This window comes from Ornithodoros turicata, chromosome 3, assembly GCF_037126465.1.
Source record: "Ornithodoros turicata isolate Travis chromosome 3, ASM3712646v1, whole genome shotgun sequence".
NCBI classification, from domain to species: Eukaryota; Metazoa; Arthropoda; class Arachnida; order Ixodida; family Argasidae; genus Ornithodoros; species Ornithodoros turicata.
In genome coordinates, this window is record NC_088203.1 from 66,788,500 (window position 1) to 66,811,471 (window position 22,972).

At 46.8% G+C, this 22,972-nt stretch overlaps 2 protein-coding genes across 5 annotated transcripts in view; both read left to right on the forward strand.

Annotated features, from left to right (window-relative positions):
* LOC135388563 (iron-sulfur clusters transporter ABCB7, mitochondrial-like) overlaps positions 1-22,972 on the forward strand; it is a 281,999-nt gene that overhangs the window by 226,681 nt on the left and 32,346 nt on the right. For all 4 annotated transcript variants that reach the window (XM_064618184.1, XM_064618182.1, XM_064618183.1 and 1 more), the window contains 2 exons: positions 7,914-8,077; positions 10,318-10,447. In XM_064618184.1, the coding sequence (XP_064474254.1) occupies positions 7,914-8,077; positions 10,318-10,447 (294 nt within the window). The remainder of the gene's footprint in view (positions 1-7,913; positions 8,078-10,317; positions 10,448-22,972) is intronic.
* On the forward strand, positions 17,167-21,493 carry LOC135387689 (uncharacterized protein K02A2.6-like). The gene has a single exon (XM_064616789.1). It carries the CDS (start codon positions 17,405-17,407, stop codon positions 21,491-21,493), a length of 4,089 nt encoding a protein of 1,362 aa, XP_064472859.1. The 5' UTR covers positions 17,167-17,404.

Sequence of the window (22,972 nt, forward strand, 5' to 3'; positions counted from 1 at the left end):
GCGATATAGTATGAGCGTTCATATCCGTCCCTATCTGCTTTTGGATATTTTCATGCACGCTCACGAAAGCATGTGCATTATAGACAGGGAAGAAACTCTACAGGGCAACTCAGTCGGTAACATGTTAGCTTGCTAAAGTCAAGATCGCGGGTCCGATCCCGGTCGAGGACGGTAGCAATGTGGGGGAGGTGTAGTGCTTCCAGCGCCGTTTGTCGGAAATTTCTGGCGCACGTCAAAACAAGGCCAGCTGGCCGACATTATCAGCAGTCCTACCCTCCGGCACTTGCAGCATGTCGCCACACAAATAGGCCGACTCACGTTACGGGTAAATCTATTCTTTTTTTTTTTTTTTGTATCCCAGAAGAAACTGCATCTCATCTTCTGTGCTGTAATTTGGGAACTAGTCCAGTTGCACCTTATCACCTGCAACGGTGGCGAGTGCCCTCATTGGCCCGCACGTCCAAGATCACGTGATTTAGCGGATGACGGAACTCGAAGACGGGCGACCGCAATGCCCCTAGCGTCATCCAGGTGACTTATACCCTTGTCACACGGGCGTAATCGCGGTTCGCCGCAGTCACACGGCCGACCGAACGGAGGTTACGCTGCTAACCGTTGCTATGGGAAACCGAGCCTTGCAACCACGGTATTGCGATTCTGATTTCCCGACGTCATTACGCGTGTAATGACATTTCCCACAAATAATCATGTGCGTACAGTGTATTTAATGATTGTTAAGCTTTTCAGTTACCACCATTCCCTTTTCTTTTCATGCTATACAGCGTAATCGCAATATACCTGGCGCTTGTGTCACAATCCCGTGGTCACAGCTAAAATGTTACAAATTGCCGTGTGACAACGACAAACCATGGTTCACGATAACCGCGGTTTGGTCTAAAGGCGGTTAAGCGTAACCACAGTCCCGTGTGACAAGAGCCAAAAACCGCTAGATTCCTGGCATTCACGTTCTGGTGGCAATGGTCACGTGATCCAGATCGGGCGCCGACCTAGCAATTTCCGAGCGCTAGGCCGTGTTGCCATGAAATGACCGCTCGAATTCGCCATAAGTAGGACAGTCGAAACATTATTTCCCTTTATTTATCGTGAGCGCCACTAGGGTGGCTCTCTTCCCGGTTGGGTGGTGTAAGTGGCGTTCCAGTTAACTCTGCTTCGAGCTGTACGTCCTGCAACTCACCAGAGAGGGTCACGTGACCCTAGCCGTCAGGCGGGTTCCCCTGCTGATGTTAATCAGGTGCCCAAAATGTTCTGTAGCCGGATGTATGTGGTCCGCTGACTTCTACAGCCTCTTTTGTTCCCGTGCTTACTAATTCTCCTTAGAGAGGCAACAGATATGATGGACATAAAAATGAGGGCTGACGCATGAAATCCATATTAAAGAAGCCTGAGCTTGGGTGGGTAGAAATAACACGACACTCGGTGTGTACAAATCAGGTTGTGTTCAAGCAATGATCCGAACAGAGAGATATTTTGAAAATGAATTTGATTCGTATGCACGTTGCTCACGGGAGAAGCTCATGGAGGTCCGCGTCGTGAGGCGCGGAAAAAGAACATGGTGGGAATGGTATATTCTGTGGCTGGAACACATAGCGGGATCAAAGACTCAGTTGCTTTTCAAGGTCTACTGAGTTCCTTCAAAAGGACGTCATCAGAAATTTTGTTGAACAAGTTCAACAGAGATTCCACTGCAGAGTTCCTGTTGTTTTTCTGATGAGATTTATTACTTGCGAGCTTCCCAAGAGAACAAGTCAAGATCATGGGTGTTGAACATTTCTGGACAGAAAATATGTTTCCATTGATACAGATATACCAGGTAATGCTACCAGGCAATACCAGTGGCGGCAATACCAGGCAATGCCAGGGCATCACATTATCATCAACAACCTTACAGAATTTTTGTACATTAACTTTTTTAATGAGTGATGTACGTACTATTTTTATTGTGTCCGTGATGCGTGAAATCATTAGGTTCAATGCAGGACGTCCTGAATTCCACCAGTTCCTTACGTGCTGACCCTTACAAAAATGTTTAATGATTTTTTGTTGAAAAGTCAATGACTTTTGACATCAGAGCCATCAGAATTTCTGATGAATTTTGTGACGAATTTCTGATGAATCTTGTGACGAATTTCTGATGAATTTATGTTTAAAATTGGCCTGTCTTTTGTGATTCATACTTGATGAGTGAGTTTCTCATTGGTTTATGACGCTTTTCTGCTAAGTTTTCAATGCTTTCCTAATAAGTATATGATAGGTTTCTGATTAGTCTACGTGCATTTCTGATGACTTTATGTTGTGTGGCGATATTGCCTACACTGCATGTGTCCATGACATGTGACATGTCTTCTATCCCCAACAACACACTGTCATCCCAACGATATCCTAAGGGCATCATGCATGGACGGGGGTGACATCCCCAGGAGGGTGAATCTGATCCTCAGATCATCCTCAACATGTCATTTTGGCACTAATATAGCGTCCCCTCGGTATCCTCAGAGCGTCCTCAGATGCTACGTGAGGACAACTTTAGAACAGTGCCAGAGCACTTCGAGGATGAACCATTCTTTTTCTTTTATTTTTTATGTGTTGACACATTGAACCGATATCAATGTTTTTTTTATTGCACAGAAAACAGTTGCAGACTGATCCCATACATATTGGTTAACTGTCGCAATAAAGTCGGGCTGTTCGTTTCTAGCACATTCCATAGCAGACAATAAGCGCAGCGGTTTAAAAAGGAGGCAGAGAGAAATATAAAAGACATAGAAAAACCCACTCCGAAAAATAATAGATGTTAGGAAAAATCTTCCCGGAAACAACACCGCAAGCGATGCTGCCCCGACGACCGTTTTACGGGCCGCGCATTCCAAGACACGGCCCACCCGGGGGCGGACCGCGTTATCAAGGGGCCCCTCTCCGGTATATCAGGGACCGGCTCCTATTTGCCTCCCTCCACCGCTTACGCGGATTTTAAGCGAAAACAGATACTATTTGTTGCTTGTTACGCGACCCTCCGTACATTCGACAGTCCCGCTCGCCTGCAACACAAAACGAAAGGTGTGCTGTCCATGTTTCTTTCGATTACGCAAAGAAAAAGTACTCAAAGCGAGGAGTTGATTGAAGTATTAGCTCTGCATCACTGCAAAGTCTATGTTTCTTATTCCTTTTGTTTTGAGATATTCAGGTAGGACTTTTGAAAGTGACCGTGACCGTTCCCTTTTCTTTGTTTTTTCGTTGTGAACACGTCGTGAATTTTACTACAAAGAGCAGCGACCGTGGTTAAAATGTCAAATTGATAATAAAGCAGCTGAGGCTATAAAATGTCTGTGGTGAGCAAAACAGTGTGGTGAGCGAAACGTCAAAAATACTCCTCAACAGCGACGAAAACCAAGATAAATAATGAGAAGAGAGAAAACGAAAAAACAAAGAAAGGGAACGGTCACGGTCACTTTCAAAAGTCCTACCTGAACGTCTCAAAACAAAAGGAGTAAGAAACATAGACTTTGCAGTGATGCAGAGCTAATGCTTCAATCAACTCCTCGCTTTGAGTATTTTTTCTTTGCGTAGTCGAAAGAAACATGGACAGCACACCTTTCGTTTTGTGTTGCAGGCGAGCGGGACTGTCGAATGTACGGAGGGTCGCGTAACAAGCAACAAATGGTATCTGTTTTCGCTTCGGAAGGGAATTCTAGTACCTTTCGGAGTGGGTTTTTCTATGTCTTTTATATTTCTCTCTGCCTCCTTTTTAAACCGCTGCGCTTATTGTCTGCTATGGAATGTGCTAGAAACGAACAATAGTGGCAATGTAAATGGATAATAGTGGAAATGTAATAGTCATTAAATAGTGGCTCCCGCTTCATGGGCAAGGATAAGACTGCGTTGTACTAGGTCAGCCCTTCTTCACCGCCAAGTCCGTCAACAAGATAATAGCCCAAGGGGACCTTTCACCTTCCATTAATAGCCACTGCCATTACCATGAATGCTGCCTTAGCCATTGGCAAGCAATGGCTATCTGTCCCACCCTTATAAAAATTGCAGTTGAGTGTCAACTGAAACTCTATCGACTTCACTCAATGTACCATACATAGTTTCAGATGAAAAGCAACTGAGTTCCTAACGATGGAGCTGTTGAGTTCTTACTGTGTGGTATTGAAAAGTGGCCACCGTGTGCTTCTGGAAATTATGTTGAGCTCGAGATGAGTGAATTTCTGTTGACATTCATCTGGATATGAACTGGAAGACAGGAACTGCTGCAGGTACGCGTACCTACAGCAGTTCCTGTTCAGAAATGTACTTAAAGTTGCATCTCAGTGTTTGGTGCTTTAAGTAGCGCCCAACATGGAATATTTGTGACACCAAAGCAGCATTTACATATTTCAGCTCCATCTGAAACACTAATGTGTACAAAACATATGCAATCTGTATGGATATCTGCAGAAGTGTCTGAAGGGATGCCCTCATGGTATTCTGGAGATCTGCAATACATAAATAAGGCAAAAAGGTCATGGAGAAGTACATCAATGTTTCAGCTATATCACTGATGTAGCTCAAATAGGTGCAACTGCTATACACATAGAATTCTAGCAGAATTTCATATTCATGGAGAAGTTAGCAAAGCTGTAGTATCAGTTTGATGTTTGCACTTTGTTCCACATCCAAGTTTTTTTTTTTGTGCTGCATAGCTCGGACAACATGTGAACGGAAAGCAAGATTACTTTATCACAACCTGGCCATATTGTAGATATCTCATACAATACACACGTGTCAAAAATATATTTATTTGAAAGAGGAGTAGAAAATATATTGTTTTTTGCATAGTACGGGAATTTGCAACACTATGCATGCTCACTAGATAAATAAGATGATAACACGGTGTAGAATCACGGGCATATGAATCCAATTCTAGTTGTCCGTGCGCCATAAAAACCCGAATCATCATCATCATATGAATCCAATTCAGAAAAACGTAACCCACAACAATTCAACTTGCATAAAGTGCGGTACTTACTTGTGGGAAGATACTCCTTATCCTGTGTCCACACTTTGACTACAGTTGTCTACGATGCATTTGCATGGCATGTCCACTTTATTGCCTCCGGAAACCGGAAAACAAATGCAGATGTTTGCCCATCCGGAGCCTTTTAGAGTGGATTTAACAAACAGCGCCTTGAACCGCTAATCAAAGTTACCTTCTCGCAGCTTATGGTTTGACAGTCACAAAATAGAAACCGAAACTTGCATAGAGGTCAACAACCGGTAAACGACTTGGATTTAAATAGAAGAGCAAAAAGCACAGTACGCAACTCATTGCTGTTTTTAATCGTTTTTGTTCACTAATCTAAGAAACTTTTCTTTGGATCGAGCAACAGAAAGCAGGAAAAACGGAACCGTTACATCGTTGTGATTTCTTTCGCCAAAACTAGTGGGCTACATCAACTCGAGTCCAACAACTATGGGGCACAATATGGCATCCTCTGTCATTTTACGGTGATCCTGGATCAGTTTGGACCACCTGCTCTCAGTGCCATAATGGAAGGACAGTTTTATTTTCCAGAGCGCTTTTAATATGACAAACAGACCTGCCCAAGTTTTAACTCTACTCTATGTTACTATCCTTGTACGCAGAGCCATCGAGACTTCCTCTTACAACTTACAGTCCCACGTAGCTTATTCTAGCCCACGAAAATCCCATATGAACATGCAGCACTGAAAAATGGCCTTAAATTAATCATGATTTCTGCAAGTGCATCACAGTCTGAGTTCCTAGTTTTAATACAATGCGCGGTCGCGTTTGCAGATGACCGCACCTTTCTGACAGCCTACCACAGATCGCTCATGCCTTGTGTAACCCTCTGCACAACAATGTCGGTGCAGGTGTCACCATCCACCGTTATTTCCAAAAGCCTAGTGGAATGCCATCTTTCATACAATTAGCCTCGTGTGCCATTCAGGTGTCAAAAGTCAATTGAAAATATGTGCATCATGTTATGGCGTTCATACCTGTAGCACAACATTGTACGCTTCCTTGTTGACACTGGCCTGGCGGAGGCACTTCGCATACAGAACACAATGTGTTCGATTCCTTACCTCTAACACCAAACACGTGGTTACTTGTGTGGAGTTGACAGTCTTTTCCCAGCATGGAGCCACGGAGATTGCTGTGAACTTTTATTTTTTGCAGGGCTGCTTTTCTGACAACCTCCTGCTTTGCTTCAGACATGAGTGAAATGCACGTGTGAGCGACACCTGCTCCTGCGTACCCCATATAAACTCTAAGATCTCTCCTGACATCTATCTGCGCTTCTGACCACTGGTGGCGTTTCGCTATGACGCCACTAACAATTGGTGCTCATTCCCTATGTATAGCCTTTGAGTGGGCTAGAAAATATGTAGAGGAGAAAGAACAGTAGAAATTGTGATCGACCAGTAACCTGCACACCGTGAAAAACAGCAATAGGGGCTGTTATGAGGACTGGCTGTATACTACTGACATACGTACATAAGTTAACTTGCAGATGCGTGCACATGTATCGGGAATAATATTCATTCTTACCAGGGTGTCGAACCGCAACAAATCCGGGTTCGGTTCGGGTTCGGGTTCGCATTGTTTTGATTTCGTTCCGGTTCAGTTCCGGTTCGGCCACGCCAAAAACCGAACCGGTTCGCAAATGATGAACGAAGAAATGGATGAACACTTATTCCAAATAGAGTCCACGCTGTTGAAGCGGTGTAGTCCTGCTACTTTCTGTTCCCAAAATCTCTTTTTTCACACGCACAGTGCCAGCAAGATACACTTAAAGGAAGCCTAATAAGATGGACAGCATAACATATAGACGACAGTACTTGCCGGCACACTGCCTTTGCAGCGTGAATCGATCTGAAACCGTACTGAAGCATGTCGAAAATAAGCCGCCAGCCTTACTCTGTCCGAGCTCACAGCAGTGTACTAGTTTATCCACAACACAGAGGCAGTGTGCCACGACACAACTGCTCTACCAATAAGAAGAACCACATTTACTTTTCAAACCACGACCAATCAAACAGGCACCGTTCTGCGTACGCTCCTTCTCCACTTCTCATGTTTCTGACTTGTTTAATTTGTACTGCTCACGTGTAAAGGGAAATCTTGAGCGTTTATTTGATCACATATTCGTCCTGTAGAGCTACATAACTGGCCTACTCCATTCCTGTTTCATTCGTCCGCGTGCACTCTTAAAAATGAACTTCACCGCATAGCACGCTCCTAGCCAACCACCATCTCGAATGATATCGTTATCTGCCCTGATTTGTTGAAAACGGGAGGCGTACGCCTTTTTGTGACACTTATGCTGTTCATAATTGTCACAAAAAAGGCGTACGCCTCCCGTCTTCAACAAATCAGGGCAGATAACGATATCATTCGAGATGGTGGTTGGCTAGGAGCGTGCTATGCGGTGAAGGTCATTTCTAAGAGTGATGGCACCTCGTCTCTGAAGAGTAGACGCCGCATCACCGCGTGCGTGGGGCGCTAGCCTCGGCGCTCACAAGGACAACTGCGCTTCAACGTGTTAAAAATCAGTGAAAGTATACTTACTATACGTCGTCGTCTGACTGATAGGTGAAAATTTCTGAAATCCATGATATAGGCGCGTGATGATGATACCAATGTGCCTTCGTTCGGGGATAGAGAGGAACTCTTATGCTGACTTCTTTTATGTCCGAACCGTTTTGTTGCGAACCGGTTACCGCTATTATTTTTTACGGTTCTGCTCCGGTTCGGGTTCAGCAGTGTCATGAAAATTTCGGTTCGGGTTCGGGTTCCGGCAAAAATAACGGTTCGGGTACGGTTTTCGGTTCGGGTTCGGGTTCGGTTCGACACCCTGATTCTTACACTGTATTTGTGGAACCTCATACAGAGTCTTCCTGGGTCACCACATCTGAATATCTCCATGAAAGAAGCCAGAGTTGACTTTGAAGACGTTACCTTCGGATACATTGACGAGCAACCTATATTGAAAGGTATATCTTTGACTATACCGTCTGGGAAGAAGGTTGCCCTGGTTGGAGGCAGTGGAGCTGGGTAAGTTTGCTTGTTCTGTTGCTTGTTGCCTTTCTGGGGCTGCTTGCTGATATTCATATTTTTCCCAACATTCCGTTCACATTTTTTTTTATGGTTCATATTTGGCAGTGCTCACCGTGATATAATTAACTGCTGTTAAAACCTGCTTTTCGCAGATCGCGACTTGGAATCTTTCACTATCTTTCGACTATTTATGCATTGTAACAATGGCCTAGTTAACTGCGCCAATTTAATGGAAAGTAATGCTTTTATTAATCTCTTAACGACCTGCTACACGTTAAAAAGCGTTGGGAAGTGGCCCTTAACTTCTAATAATTAAAACGAGCAAATAGAACCACTAAAGTCTGTGTCTGATGCACTGTTCGATTGAACGTGTGACCTTCCTGTGTATTTGTCAAACTATATCTGGTGTGGCCATCATGTTAGGTCGGGCCCATGCATGTATTTATAAGATAACCAGTTCAAAAATGTTTATATTACCAAAGGACTCGGTATTTTAGGGCCACTTTTTCTAGTTACGCCAGTTGCATGTATGAGAGACATTAGCGATATGACACTGGCAATATTTTGTGGGAATACTGGTCTCGAAGGTGGGGAATTTAATGAGCAGGTGTGTGTTTGTGTGAGAGAGAGACAGAATCCTCCAAATCAGCGTGGCAGAGGCAGCGTGGCAGATGTGGTATTGAAAGCGTCAGATACATAATTGCTCTCTAGCAACACCATAGAAATCATAAGGGCGGCTGGAAGAAAAGCTGGGGGAGAGAGAAATGGGGGAGAGCAAAGGATTTGCTCTCAGCCTCCAAGTACGGGAACCGCCATAATCGATACGGCCTTCGAACGCATGAACGCCAGTTCTCTTTGGCATCCCTGATATCCAAAGCAATCCAAGTCGTATTTCTTCCTCCGGGGCCCAAGCGGAACAAAACTTCCTGTGGTGTTCCTGCGGATATCCTTTCCCGGAAATTCGAATTTCCGTGGGAGACAGACATTTTTCTGACGGACGTCCACCACATCTCCGAGTGGCCACGGTTTGGACTTCCCACAAATATCCGTCGTTTGTCCTCGCAGGAAGTTACACGGAGATGCCCGGACGTTGCACGGACTTACTTCCGTACGTGCTCAGGGCCCTGCATTTTCTCTCTATTATCGGTACTGTTTTATGGAGTTGCTGCGTAAGTGGACAGGTTCCTATTAGGCGTGTAGGCGTTTTTTTTCTCCGCAATTTTGTTTCAGGTTCGGCCACTGCATCTTTCGTTCTCTGTTGCTCATTTCGGTTTGTTTCTCGTATTTCCCTTATGGACAATGAGCACGAAGTTTTAGAAAGCAAAAATAAAGACGTACTTATACAAGCTATCACTTAGAAAGGCAGTGGCATACCTTTCCAAAGCGATAACATATACTATATATTGCTTTTCTCGCAAGCTTTCACAAATTCGAGAATCCAGTTTGCCTGCGAGTCATACTAAAGGATGAGGTGCTTAAGTTTAATGCAATTGCGTATAGGAATAACGGTGGACTGAAGAACTGCTTGGCGTATTAACTCACTATGACATAGCACCTGTGTTTCTTGCTGATTTTGGGGTGAGGCATTCAGCTGGTTCATAGAAAGTCGAACTCTCGCCGCGACACACCTTGCCATGCTTCTTTCTCTTGCGACAGTGCTCCATGTAACATCCCGTCAGGGACCCTATTCGGACAATTCTTCAAACGGCCGTTACCACACATCCTGCGGATGTACGGCTAGGGACGTCCATCAAAGTAGCTCCAAGAGAAGTCCACCTAACATCCATTTCAGGACGTGGACGTTGGGGTCGATTTTGGACGTCCACAGGAGATAGCGTTCTGTCTGGGGGTGCGTGTGTTTTTGACGTTCGTAACATATTCCTGGGAACAACATGTGACGAACAGCACAAGCCTTCCCCCAAGCTCAGGGACATGTTACCAATGTCAAATATACTCCAGCTCGCTTGCATTGTACTTATATGTTCAGCATTCGTTTTGTCAGCGACTACAGTGTGTGCTTCCTATTTCATAAGGAACGGCTATTTTGACTTACTGCTGCGACATGAGCGAAGGCGCATGGAGCTTGTAGGAGGCACCGTTCGTAACATGTTAGGCCTACTGTATCTATCATGGCCGCTCACTTGTTGAAATGCCCCGCCGTGAGCTTGGTTTTTAGTTTTGTAAGAGTTCCATGTGTAGAACGTCTGACCTTCTTTCGATATTGTTGTACTTTCCAGAAAATCTACAATAGTACGACTGCTCTATAGATTCTTCAATCCACATAAAGGACGAATTGTCATCAATGGACAGGATATTCGAAATGTTGACCTGGAAAGCTTGCGGAAATCTATTGCAGTTGTTCCACAGGTGAGCTTGCTATGGGCTATGCAGACTTTACAGACGAATGTCGGCACACTTCTCCATGAAGTGGGCCCAAGATGCATAATAACCTCCTTGCCCGCCATTCCTTCCTGCTGTCCTCTGTTCATTTGTCCACGTCTGTACACAGCTCATAACCAAAGGTGCTTCGTGGCGCTTACACTGGTTGAAAAAGTTATGGGTTGTACAGTGCTGGACAAAAGCTTACGGAACGCACGAGCGGCGTATTTTCTCTTGGCAAAGACACCCTAGCTGCGAGAGAAAGCGTGCACTCGTTCAGAGGGGTGGAAGACTGGTAACTTTGCTTGGGAAATGGTTTCGTTTGGCTCTACTGCACCGAGCGCGAGCTGCTATAGCGGGAACGGAGTCTCTCCGCTATCGTAGAGATTACTAAGATAAATTAAGACGACAATGGGCGGCAGTGGCCTAGCTCTTTCTCATCTCTTTGTTTATTCGACAAAAACAGAAGAAGAAGAGAGCGTGTACCCTTGAGCACAAACAAAAAGAGAAAGGGAGACAATATTCTTTTAATACTTTGTCGCCACCCCCCTTTCGCAGCAATAACGGAGGACATGCGCACAGACGGATGGCTATAGCCGACGGACAATCAATCAATCAATCAATTTATTGAGCTCCCAAAAGTCCCATACGGGCGTTACATGGGAGGAGTGGGTTACAGGAAGTGAGGGAAAAGATAATACATTGAAAAAAAGGCAGTAAAACAGCAACAACAAATGGAAATAACAACAACAACGTTATACAAGTAGGTTACACAATGTATCATAAATGACGCAATATTTATTAACTTGAGATAGAATTACAAAATTGAGACGGGTCAGTTATGATAACGATGTGGGGCGGGAGGTTATTCCAATCAGTCTCGGGGAAAAAGGAATTTGAAAATGATTGAGTGTTACATTTTAAGCGGGCGACTTTGAGTTCGTTGTCGATGCGAGATGATATTCTGTAAGGAGGATTGATATAGGATGACCTGATGGCAGGAGAATGGTAGAACTTGTGAAACAGTGATAAGCGTGTTGCCCTCCTACGGACGTGCAGTTCGGCCAGGTTGATGTGTTTTTTTAATGAAGAGGTACTTGTATATGGTGAGTAGTTACTAGTGATGAACCTGGTTGCGCGGTTTTGAACGGCTTCGAGGTCGCGCACAAGGTAAGCAGTAGATGGATCCCATACGGCAGAGGCATACTCCAGCTGAGGCCGGACTAATGTGATGTAAGCCAAGTGTTTAATATTAGGGGGAGCAGACGAGAGATGCCGTTTCAAATATCCTAAGGTGCGGTTAGCTTTGTTAACGATGGAGCTTACGTGGATGTTCCAAGAAAGATCGTTTTGCAAATTAACACCCAGATACTTATATGATGTAGCGGACGAAATTACAGAACCATTAAGGGAGTAAGAGTGGTTGAATTTTTGAGTTTTCCTACAAAATGGGACGTGGCAACATTTATCAATATTGAGTGACATTAGCCACTTACTGCACCACTGATCGATGCGGGTGAGGTCATCTTGAAGGATGAGATGGTCGTCGGGAGAGGAGATGCAGCAATAAAGGACAGTCATCGGCAAAGAGACGTATGTTTGACTGTATGGACAAAGGCAGGTCATTAATGAGCAGGAGAAACAAAAGTGGTCCTAACGCGGTAGCCTGCGGTACACCGGAACAGACAGGGTGGGCATCTGAGAGTACGTTATTGGCGAAGACAGACTGCGAACGGGAACTCAGGAATGCAGAAATCCAAGATAACGTCGTGGAATCAATATTATAGCTCCGCAGCTTGGTCATTAGTCGGCCATGAGGAACCCGGTCGAAGGCACGAGAGAAATCAAGGAATATGACGTCTGTCTGTAGTCTGTTGTCCAGATTAGTATGAATATCGTGAATGAACGAGGCGAGTTGGGTTTCGCAGGAAAACTGTTTGCGGAAGACATGTTGACAGGGCGAAATGAGGCCATTAGACTCGAGAAAGGACATTATGTTTTGAATGTATTATATGTTCGAGAATTTTAGGTGGCACACTCGTTAGTGATATTGGACGATAATTGTTAGGCTCGTGCTTGTTACCTTTCTTGTAGATAGGAATGACTTTACCCACCCGCCAGTCCTCCGGGACGTCAGCAGAAGATAACGACTGCCGGAAGATAGCTGTTAGACAGGAAGAGGAGGTGATCCTAGTGCCTTTTAAAATTTTACTGTTGATGCCGTAAAAACCCCATGACGAAGAAATGCGTATCGAATCGAATTGCTTTATGATACCGCTTTCAGATATGACGATCGGCTTCATGGGGGGACAAGACAAAGGTGGACAGCTTGGTATGTCAGACGGACTTTCTGTTGAAAAGGCCTGCGCGAAAGTATAGCCAAGCAATTTTGCGCACTGGTCAGGCTGGACAGGGCCCCTTCCTTCGTGAAGTAATATCTCATTATTGTTAGCTCTGGCTGGATTTATAGTGGACCAAAATTTTGGGGGGTTCTGAACAAGGAGCTTCGGAAGGTTGCAGGAAAAGAACCTGCGTTTCGCATCTCTGACTGCGTGCTTGTAGGACTCGGCACATGAAATATACCTTCCCCACAACACGGCGGAATTCCTAGTTTTCGCTCTTCTGAACAAGTCCTTTTTCTTATTCAGTAATGTTTTGATGGACTTGTTCTACCAATGGGCGCGGGAAAAAGTTATAATCGACATAGACGGCACGTACCTCTCGACAAGGCTAGACAACAGTGACTTATAAAAGAGCAAATTCTCTTGGACAGATCGAAATGGCTGGCTTAGAAGAAATCGCTGAAGAGATGAAGAAAGAGCATCGTTTATGGCAGTGAAGTTGGCACGGTCGTATAATCGAATCACCTTCTTGGTGGTACGACACTTCGGTGTTTCAGAACGTATATTAAAGTGAATGACATTGTGGTCGCTGATGCCGGTCATGCATGTAACGGAACTAACAATTTCTGGTACTGGGGACAACACCAAATCTGAAATATTTGCAGTGCTGTCTGTGACCCTAGTTGGGGACGATATGATTTGGTGAAGATGAAAATTCAACCACAAACTGAAAAAAATCTCTAGCAAAGGTGGAACAACCGGGCATGACACAAGGTATATTCTAGTCGATACTAGTAATGTTAAAATCTCCAACAAGCACGAGTTTGTGTTTAGGAAAGCGCATAGTAATATCAGATATAACAAGAGACAGTTCACTTACAAAATCTGTGACATAATCCGGCGGGCGGTAACATACTCCCCCAACAGTACATTTGTGAGCCCGCACTGTACACACACCCAGACAATCTCAAGAACAGACAAGACTAGTATCAGATATGAAGAAAAAGTGTTTCTTACGCAATGAACACTCCCCCACCCCTTCTCCCACCTCTGTCTTTACGATAGTAAGTGAAATTAGTCAAAGATGGCATTATCTCGGAGTCATTTACGTCGGAATTCAACCATGTTTCCGTGAGAACAACAATATCGGAACAGGTGGATAAGACAAGATATTCAAGGTGATCTTTCTTGCCAAGAATGCTACGAATATTAGTGTACAGGATGGAGGGGGGAGAAGGTTTGGGCGTGGGAATGTTAGACACGCCGGGCTATCTGTTGGAACGTGCAGCAACTGTCCCAAGACCGGCGTCGTACTCGAACATCTTTCCCTGTATTAGCAGCTTGTCGAAACTAATCTTATATGTTTCCCTTGCGCTTCGGCATATTGAATAAGATTCGGGCAGTTCGGACTTTGAGCGAATAGTCGCCACTCACGGAATACTGACTATTCTTGAACAAATGACCTTGACTAAGAATTTCTTCTTTCTTTTTGAAAGATGTGAATTTGACAATGATCGGTCGGTTAATATCTGGACGGTATATACCCAAACGGTGAGCGCGCTCGATATCGTGAGGTCTAACGATTTTCCCGAGGTTTTGCTCACAGACGTTGATGATGTTTGTCTCAGACTGCGCCTAGGATTCATTTGGATAATCTTGGATCCCGTGGAAAACCAGGTTGGTGCGTCGCATTCTGTTCTCCAAGGCCTCAATTTGTCGGTTGAGAAGATCCACGCCTGCAGATACGATTTCTGTTGTTTTCTTCATATAGTTCATTGACTCGTGAAGATTTCCGAATGAAGCAATCTTGGTTTCTGTTGACTCAACTCTACATGATAATGCAGCAACTTCATCCTCGGTTGCCCTCAGATCGGCCTTAATGTCTTTCATATCTTTTAACATAGTACACTGACCAGCTTCAAGGCGCTGAAGTGACAGTGACAATGTTCACGTTCACAGTGACAAGGTTCACGTCTTCACGTAGTACGGACCACTCTGCTTCTATAAATTATCAAAGTGCATCTTTGTGCTTTGTAGGCGTCCATCTCTTATCCATTCTAGTCTTCAGGATTCCCCAGACGCTTTCGATAATGTTTCAGTCGGGCCTCTACGGAGGCCATGTCAGCTGCATTACGCAGAGGTCATCGAGAAGGCTGTGCTCTGGACGGGCCGTTCCCAGATGGGTGTTGCTACCATTTGCAACACGGTGCCAGCTCCGTCCATAGAAGCAAAACTGTCCAACGCCGTCTCGACGACCTCGGCGTAATGCAGGTGACATGGCCTGCGCAAGGCCTGGACTTAAACATTATCGAAAACGTCTGGGGGATTCTGAAGAATAGAATGAGCAAGAGATGGACGCCTACAAAGAGCGAAGATGGACTTGGCTAATTTATAGAAGCAGAGTGGTCCTTACTACGTGATGACGTGAACCTTGGCCGTCGGCTATACCTATCCCTGCCTGTGCCCATGGCCAGTGGCGTAGCCAGACCTCCAAGGTTGGGGGGGGGGGGGGGGCTCGATACAACCACCCCCCGCCCACGCCGCTGATCCTGGGCACGCCCACACTCATCCTTGTGCACACAGCGAGATGAGAGATGAAATTATAGAATATTTGAACGTTTAGTAATGCGTTTACATATGGGGTGTCATGAACAGCGAGGCTGCCTCACGAGTTTTGAAGTAGCTCGAAAAACTCATAGTTTCAAGAGCATTCAGATAGACGCCCATAAGTTTCTTCGTGTGGTTCTTTACCGCTGTCTGTCATGGAGAGCGAAGGTTCGTTGTCTGAGAGATAGAGCTGAGTCTCGGCTGAATGTCCTGCAAAGCTCTGTGGTGCCCGCTGGGGACTTTCTACAAGGGCATTGGTTGGTCTACACCGGTCCCTCATACGTTCCACGTCCCTCTTCCAGTGTTGCATAACCTTTGTTCCTCGTCCGAACAAGTGTTGGGAACCTTGTTCGTCCTTGCAAAGAGCATGAAACAGTGCCTTGGTGTCCACAAATCAACGCCAACTGCCCCTGTCAAGCCTGAAGTCAAGGAGCCCTCGCTGGTCTTCATGCGGACGGCACACAATCTCTTGGGCACTACATGAGGCTCTCCACTCGCCATTACCGTCACAGATTAGTACGCGACATTCTTCGGCGAACATTCTACAGCGAAGCTGTTTTAGCTCACCGCAGCCTCATTCCCAAGCATAAAAATCTGACTTTACCCGCAGTCCCACCATGTGCCCTTCAGGCACCACCTGTGCACGGCAATGTCCCTGGCTTGACTTCCAGAAAAACAGCTACAACAATTTTTCTTCGCCAACTCAGTCTGAGCATGCTTCATCGCGATGAAGGCAGAATTAAAATCTTTACTTACGGCTCATCGACACAGACCGGCTTTGCCTGTGCATTCGTAATTCCCTTGCTGTCGATTGAAAGAAGCGCAAGGCTGTCGCACCCGACGTCGGCTGCTGTGGCCGAGCTGCATTCCAATCTTATGACGCTTTGCTTCATTGTGTCCCGCCAACCCCCGATTCACTGGACCATATACAGTGACTCCAAAACCGCCCTACAAGGTTTGCACTGCACCATGGGCTCGAGCTCCCTCGCTCCACTGGTGTGTGACGTCCCCAGGGAGTATCCGTGTGCTGTCACACAGGGACATATCACCTTGCAGTGGATCCCAGGTCACTGTGGCGTCCCTGGGAATGAGGCTGCCGACCTACTTGCGAGACGGGCTCATGTGGTGTACCGACGCACCCTACGTATTTCCCCAAAGCGGACTCGAAGCAAGCAATTGGTACTCTTATGAGACGTCTGTGCAGTGAACACTGGCGAAGAAGTCTCCCTTCTACGTCGCTCCTGCGCAAGGTAGACCCAGATCTCCGTTTTTATATGCCGTCAGCGGTTCCTCGACCCATCAAGTCGCTCATCTACAGGATTCGCCTCAAGGTGCCATACGGTGGCCGACTTTTGTTTAAGCTCGGCAAGGTTTCGTCCCCCAACTGCGGTTTGTGTGATGTAATTGAGGACGTGGATCATATACTCCAAGGCTGCCCGAGGTACAGTGCATAGCGTTGTACCCTTGTGTCATCGGTGGCCCGCCTGGATAATTAGCCAATCTGCACTGAAAAGGTTCTTGGGTGCTGGCTCGGAAATCAGCGCATACCTGCCATGCGCGCCCATGTGCAATTCCTCGTCTCGACGGACCTCTCTGACACTTTGTGACGCTCTTTGTTTTTTGTGCATTGAGATTTCGCACGTGGACTCTCCTGCACTGTTGCTTTTGGTGCAGAGTTTTGTGGTGATATTTGTTATGTATTGCCATATAACGATAAAGACGACGAGAAGGTTAGAGGCACGAGGCACGTGCCAGCTTGTAGAACTGTTTTTGGTTGCTTGGGACATTAAAGACTTGCTGTTCGGGCTTGCTTGGTATCGGCGTGTCTTCGGTGGCTAATATAGAGAACAACTGGCGACACAGGATGGGATCTTCAATCATCGTGTAGATAGAGGCCGACCCAACAGCACGCCAAGAAGTAACATTGCGAGCCGCCTCAGGAAAAGGACTGAACGGACTACAACTGCGCAACAGATAAGTGAGACGCTTCTTCAACATGTCCACGCCCCATGCTTCGCAACGTTTAGGAAGCATGTCGGAGTTCAACCCGAAGGGGGACGATATCAAATCGTATTTCGAGCGGTTCGAAAATTTTGTTGACATAAATGAGGTTCCAGGAACAAAGAAGTTGAAGCTGTTCCTGAATGTAGTGGGCGGTCACGCTTATGAGGAGCTCAAGAAAATTCTTGTTCCGGAGAGCCCCACCGACAAAACTTTCGATGAAATACGGAAGTTGCTTGAAGCCCACTTCAGTCCGGAATACTCAGTGATCGCAGAGCGTTGTAAATTCAATAGGCGGATCCAACAAGAAGGAGAGAGTGTCAAAGATTTTGTCACTGAGTTAAAGCATCTGGCACGTTACTGCGAATTCAAAGCATTCCTGAATGATGCCCTGAGGGACCGCCTTGTTGCAGGGCTACGCGATCAGGAGACACAGAGGCTGCTCTTTGCAACGGAAAGCCTAACATTTGAGGGCGCATGCAAAATCGCGCTTGAAAAAGAACTCGCTGCACGACAGACGAAGGAATTGCACACCGCAGAGCCCAGATCAGCTGAAATAAACGCGGTGCGCGGAAACACCAAAGAGAAAAGGCATGTAACTGAAGTAAAAAAAGACAATGCGTCACAGAAAAGGAGCTTCTGTTATCGTTGCGGTAAGGGGCACGACCCCGCGAGGTGCTGGTATCGGAACACGAAATGCCGAACATGTGCGAAGACTGGGCACTTGCAGGCCATGTGCCCGGAAAAGAAAAAGAGCTCGGTGCACTACGTTGAAACGTCAGATGCGGATTCTGAGGAATCGCATATCTATCATGTTGTAATGTACGCAACCGGGAAACCGCATGGCTACGAGGTTTCTTTGAACATTGAAGGAACGCCAATTTCAATGCTCGTGGACACAGGCGCAGCAGTTACCTTAATGCCCGAAAGAATCTACAATGAGCATTTCGCAGGAACCAAGTGCGAGCCAACGCACGCCTCACTAAGGACCTACACCGGTGAACCGCTAAAACTAAAAGGGGAGGCAGTTGTCAACGTGGAACATATGGGTCACAGCGCAGCACTTTCGCTCTTCGTGGTAAAAGACGACGACAAGGCTTTGCCGACGCTACTAGGCCGTGACTGGCTTGAAAAGTTACACCTCGACTGGAGAACTGTTTGCGCTGTCACGGATGACAGCAGAATGAAGTTACTACAAGACAAGTTTCCTGAAGTTTTCAGCAGCACGCCTAGGGTAATAAGAAACTTCGAGGCCAAAGTTGCCATAAAAGCCGACAGTTCGCCCATGTACTACAAGGCAAGGCCCATTCCCTTCGCGATCAAGGACGCTGTTGCAGAAGAACTGCGCAGATTGGAGAACAACGGTATCGTGAGACGAGTGATGAAGAGTGACTGGGCAACTCCTATCGTAGTGGTTCCCAAGCGTGGAGGCGGACTCAGAATCTGCGGAGACTATAAGGTCACGGTAAATCAAGTTCTCAAGACTGACTGCTATCCGCTGCCTCTTCCAGAGGATCTCTATTCCATGCTTGCGGGAGGCAGGGTCTTTAGCGTGTTAGACTTGTCTTCAGCCTATTTGCAGGTACCGCTCTGCAACGATGCCAAACCTTTACTCACGGTCAACACTCATCTAGGACTGTTTGAGTACCAAAGACTTCCTTTTGGAATTGCGAGTGCGCCAGCTATTTTCCAGGCAATGATGGACCAGGTCCTGGAAGGTATCCCAAATGTAGGATGTTATATAGACGACATTATCGTCACAGGCAGGAACATAGAGGACTGCTACAAAACGGTCACACAAGTTGTGCAACGATTAAATGACTACAATATCACTCTAAAAGCAGAAAAATGTCAGTTCTTCCGTGACTCAGTCGTTTATCTTGGCCACAGGGTTTCAGCTGAAGGAATCTATCCGATAGCAGAAAAAGTGAAGGCTATCAGGGACGCACCAGAGCCAACCAACATTACAGAATTGAGAGCCTATTTAGGACTCCTCAACTTCTACGCCAAGTTTTTGAAGAATTTGGCAACGGTGGGAGCGCCTCTTTACGAATTGCTGAAGAAAGACAAACAGTGGCGCTGGACAAAAGGGTGCAAGAACGCTTTCGCAAAGACCAAAGAGATGATTCTCAGCAGCGAAGTGCTCACGTTTTATGATGTGAATAAGCCAATTGGACTAAGCTGTGACTCATCTGCTTATGGTCTAGGGGCCGTCATCTTCCATGAAATGCCAGACGGAAGTGAACGACCAATCGCGTTCGCGTCCCGCACACTCTCAAGCAGCGAACGCAATTATGCACAGGGCGAGAAGGAGGCGCTGGCACTCATCTTCGGCTTGCGACGTTTCCACCGATACCTGTATGGACGACGTTTCAGCATCTACACCGACCATCAACTCCTTCTCGGTTTACTGGGACACGATAGACCTGCGCCATCCTTAGCTGCCGCCAGAATTCAGAGATGGGCAATGACACTGACCGCGTATCAATATCACCTCAAGTATAGGAATGGTCGGAACATGGAAGTAGCAGATGCGTTATCGCGCCTGCCGTTATCCGTACAAGAGAGAAGGGACGAACCAGACTGTTTAGCTGTGTTCGATGCAACGCCCCTGACTGCAGCGCAAGTTGCAATGGAAACTAAGCGAGACCCGCTTCTCAGTGGGGTCGTCCAGTATGCACTAACCGGTTGGCCAAGCAGGTACCCCCAAGAAATGCAGGCATTCTTTGTGCGCAGAGATCAGCTATCAGTGGAACAGGACTGTTTGACATGGGGCTACAAGGTCATTATCCCGAGGAGCTTGCAGCCTGCCGTGCTGTCGCTATTACACGAAGCTCATCCAGGCATGACGCGGATGAAGATGTTAGCGAGGTCATATGTTTGGTGGCCTGGTCTAGACAAAGATCTAGAGAGCACAGTACGGAGCTGCAAAATCTGTCAAAGTGTTCTTCCGGCAAAGACTGTTGGTCCTCTGCAGCCCTGGTCATACCCGACAAGAGTTTGGCAACGTGTACATGTGGACTATGCTCTCAAGGACGGCGTAAATTTGCTGGTGCTGGTCGACGCCTACTCGAAATGGGTTGAGGTTTTCTGTATGAATACAACGACTACTACGAGCACACTGAAGAGGTTGGACGCCCTTTTTGCATCCTATGGTTACCCTGAAGAATTGGTAACAGACAACGGGCCACAGTTCGCCTCTGAGGAATTTCAAGAGTTCCTGCGACAGCGAGGAATCAGACATACTCGAACACCTCCATACCACGCTGCTTCCAACGGAGCTGCAGAGAGACTGGTAAGGACCACCAAGACTGCGCTCTTCAAGGAAGTTCTGGAAGACAGGATAATGGGAGCGAAGCGTACAGTACAAGAGCGCATCAACGACTTTCTGATGTCCTACCGAAACACGCCAAATTCGGTAACGGCAAAGGCTCCAGCGGAGCTTTTCCTGAAGCGGTTGCCCCGCATTAGGTTGTCTCTCGTGAAGCCGAACTTCGCAAGTGACATGTCAGACCGTCAGAAAAGGAATACTGACCGTCGTAATTGCGAAAGAGGACCGGCAGACCTGTTCAGCGTCAACGACAAGGTGTTCGTGAAGACAACGAGAGGCGAAGCAGAATCATGGCAGGAAGGGATCATCGAACAAGTAGTTAGCACCGCAACATACCTCGTCAGGGTAGGATGTCACGTGAGATTCACACATGCTGATCACCTGCGGAAGCGACGGGCCATGGCACCAAGCACGTTTCGTACTCCAAATCAGGACGTCGCAGGCGCTGCGTCTACCCCTCCGAGTAACGAACCCCAAACGTGGGAAAATGTCGACACCACGGAATCGACGTCACGGGAGCCAGGGCAGTTTCAGCACGGCAGCTCACCAAGCCCCATCCAGCAGCCGGGATCAGCAACTGGCAGCGGAGACATGATGGACAGGGATAAGAAAACGCCTGACTCCAGCTTCGCTGAGGAAGAGGCGCCCAGCTTCTCCGGCTGTCAGTCGTCAACACCAATGCTGCGGAGAAGCAGACGTGTTCGCACGGCTCCCGACAGATACCGCCCGGACGATTATACAACAAAGAACTAAGTGAACAAACATATAACAGACTTCGTTTTGTTTAAGGATGAAAGAGTGTTATGTATTGCCATATAACGATAAAGACGACGAGAAGGTTAGAGGCACGAGGCACGTGCCAGCTTGTAGAACTGTTTTTGGTTGCTTGGGACATTAAAGACTTGCTGTTCGGGCTTGCTTGGTATCGGCGTGTCTTCGGTGGCTAATATAGAACAATATTTTCATCCATTCCGTTTCAAAGTGTATAGATTTGTGTAGTTTCCCTTTCTTTTCTGAATAGCGCGTCCTGGAGTCAGTCCCGAGTGGCTCGGGACTAACATCTCCATTTTTTTCTTTTACAAATCAATCAATAAATCAGATAGACGCCGGTAACTGGATGAACTTTTGCGATCGTCGCGCTGGACCCCCCTCCACATTTATTATATTTTTCTCCTCGGATTTGCACGATTTGCGTGGGTTGGCCTGTGGCAGGTACGCCACTGCCCATGGCCTCCGTTATACGCTTTGTAAGTGCGTTTCTGCGCACAAGAGGAGGGGGAGAGAGTGGAGTGACGCGCGCGGTGATGTGGTGTGCTCCTATTCGTGCAGAAGCCCATTGCACCATGTGCGAGCAGCGAAAAAGGTAAACAAGCTGGATCGGTCGCATTCACGCTGTGAGTATCTCGTGTTTTACGTCGTTGTTAAGCGGCGAAATGGTAAATACGTGTTGTGGAGTACGTGTTGTGATAAATACGTGTTATGGACACTTGGATAGATTATCTGCCTTCCGTGTTCCAAAAGACAAAAGGGAACGTCGGCGGTGGGAGAACGAAATCAACCGTCGCGACTGGCAAGCTACAGCTACCAGAGTTGTTTGTAGCCGGTGCCTTGACGCCGCAGTACCGAGGCACTATTTTCAGGACTTCTAAAAGTAACGCCTTACTTTCTATATACTTTGAGGCCACATTTCGGGGCCGGACGTCAATCCTGTCTGATAGGGTTTGGATAGTTTACCCGCATACCGTTCAGGACCTCATATTGCTTCCTGTGTGCCCCCACACCGGCCAAACCCAAGGCCTTATTGCTACCCCTTCCCAAGAGGGACGTGGATGTCCCGAATATCTCAGTCGCTCAAGCATTATGTACATGGCGCATTGCGGCGACAATGGGGAATCTTTGGCTTGACATCCGGGTGACGCACAGAGTAGTGTTCTCAAAGTACAACAGCCAAGACACGAAAGAAAAACGACTCTTCTGATGTCGATATCAGAGCAGTATTCGCTGTTTTACAGCTCTGCTTCAGCTGGACGCTGCTTTGTTTACCTTTTAGGAGCGAGCACATGTCTCCTCCAGCCAATCAAACGCGTCCTTGAAACGTCACTCCTGCGTCATGCGCAGTGTCCCCGCGCGCTTACTGAGCGTATTGCTGCGAAAGGGTGGGGTGGGGGTGGGGGGCAAGGTATCAAAAGAGTATCGTATCCCCTTCCTCTTTTTGTTTGTGCTCAAGGATAC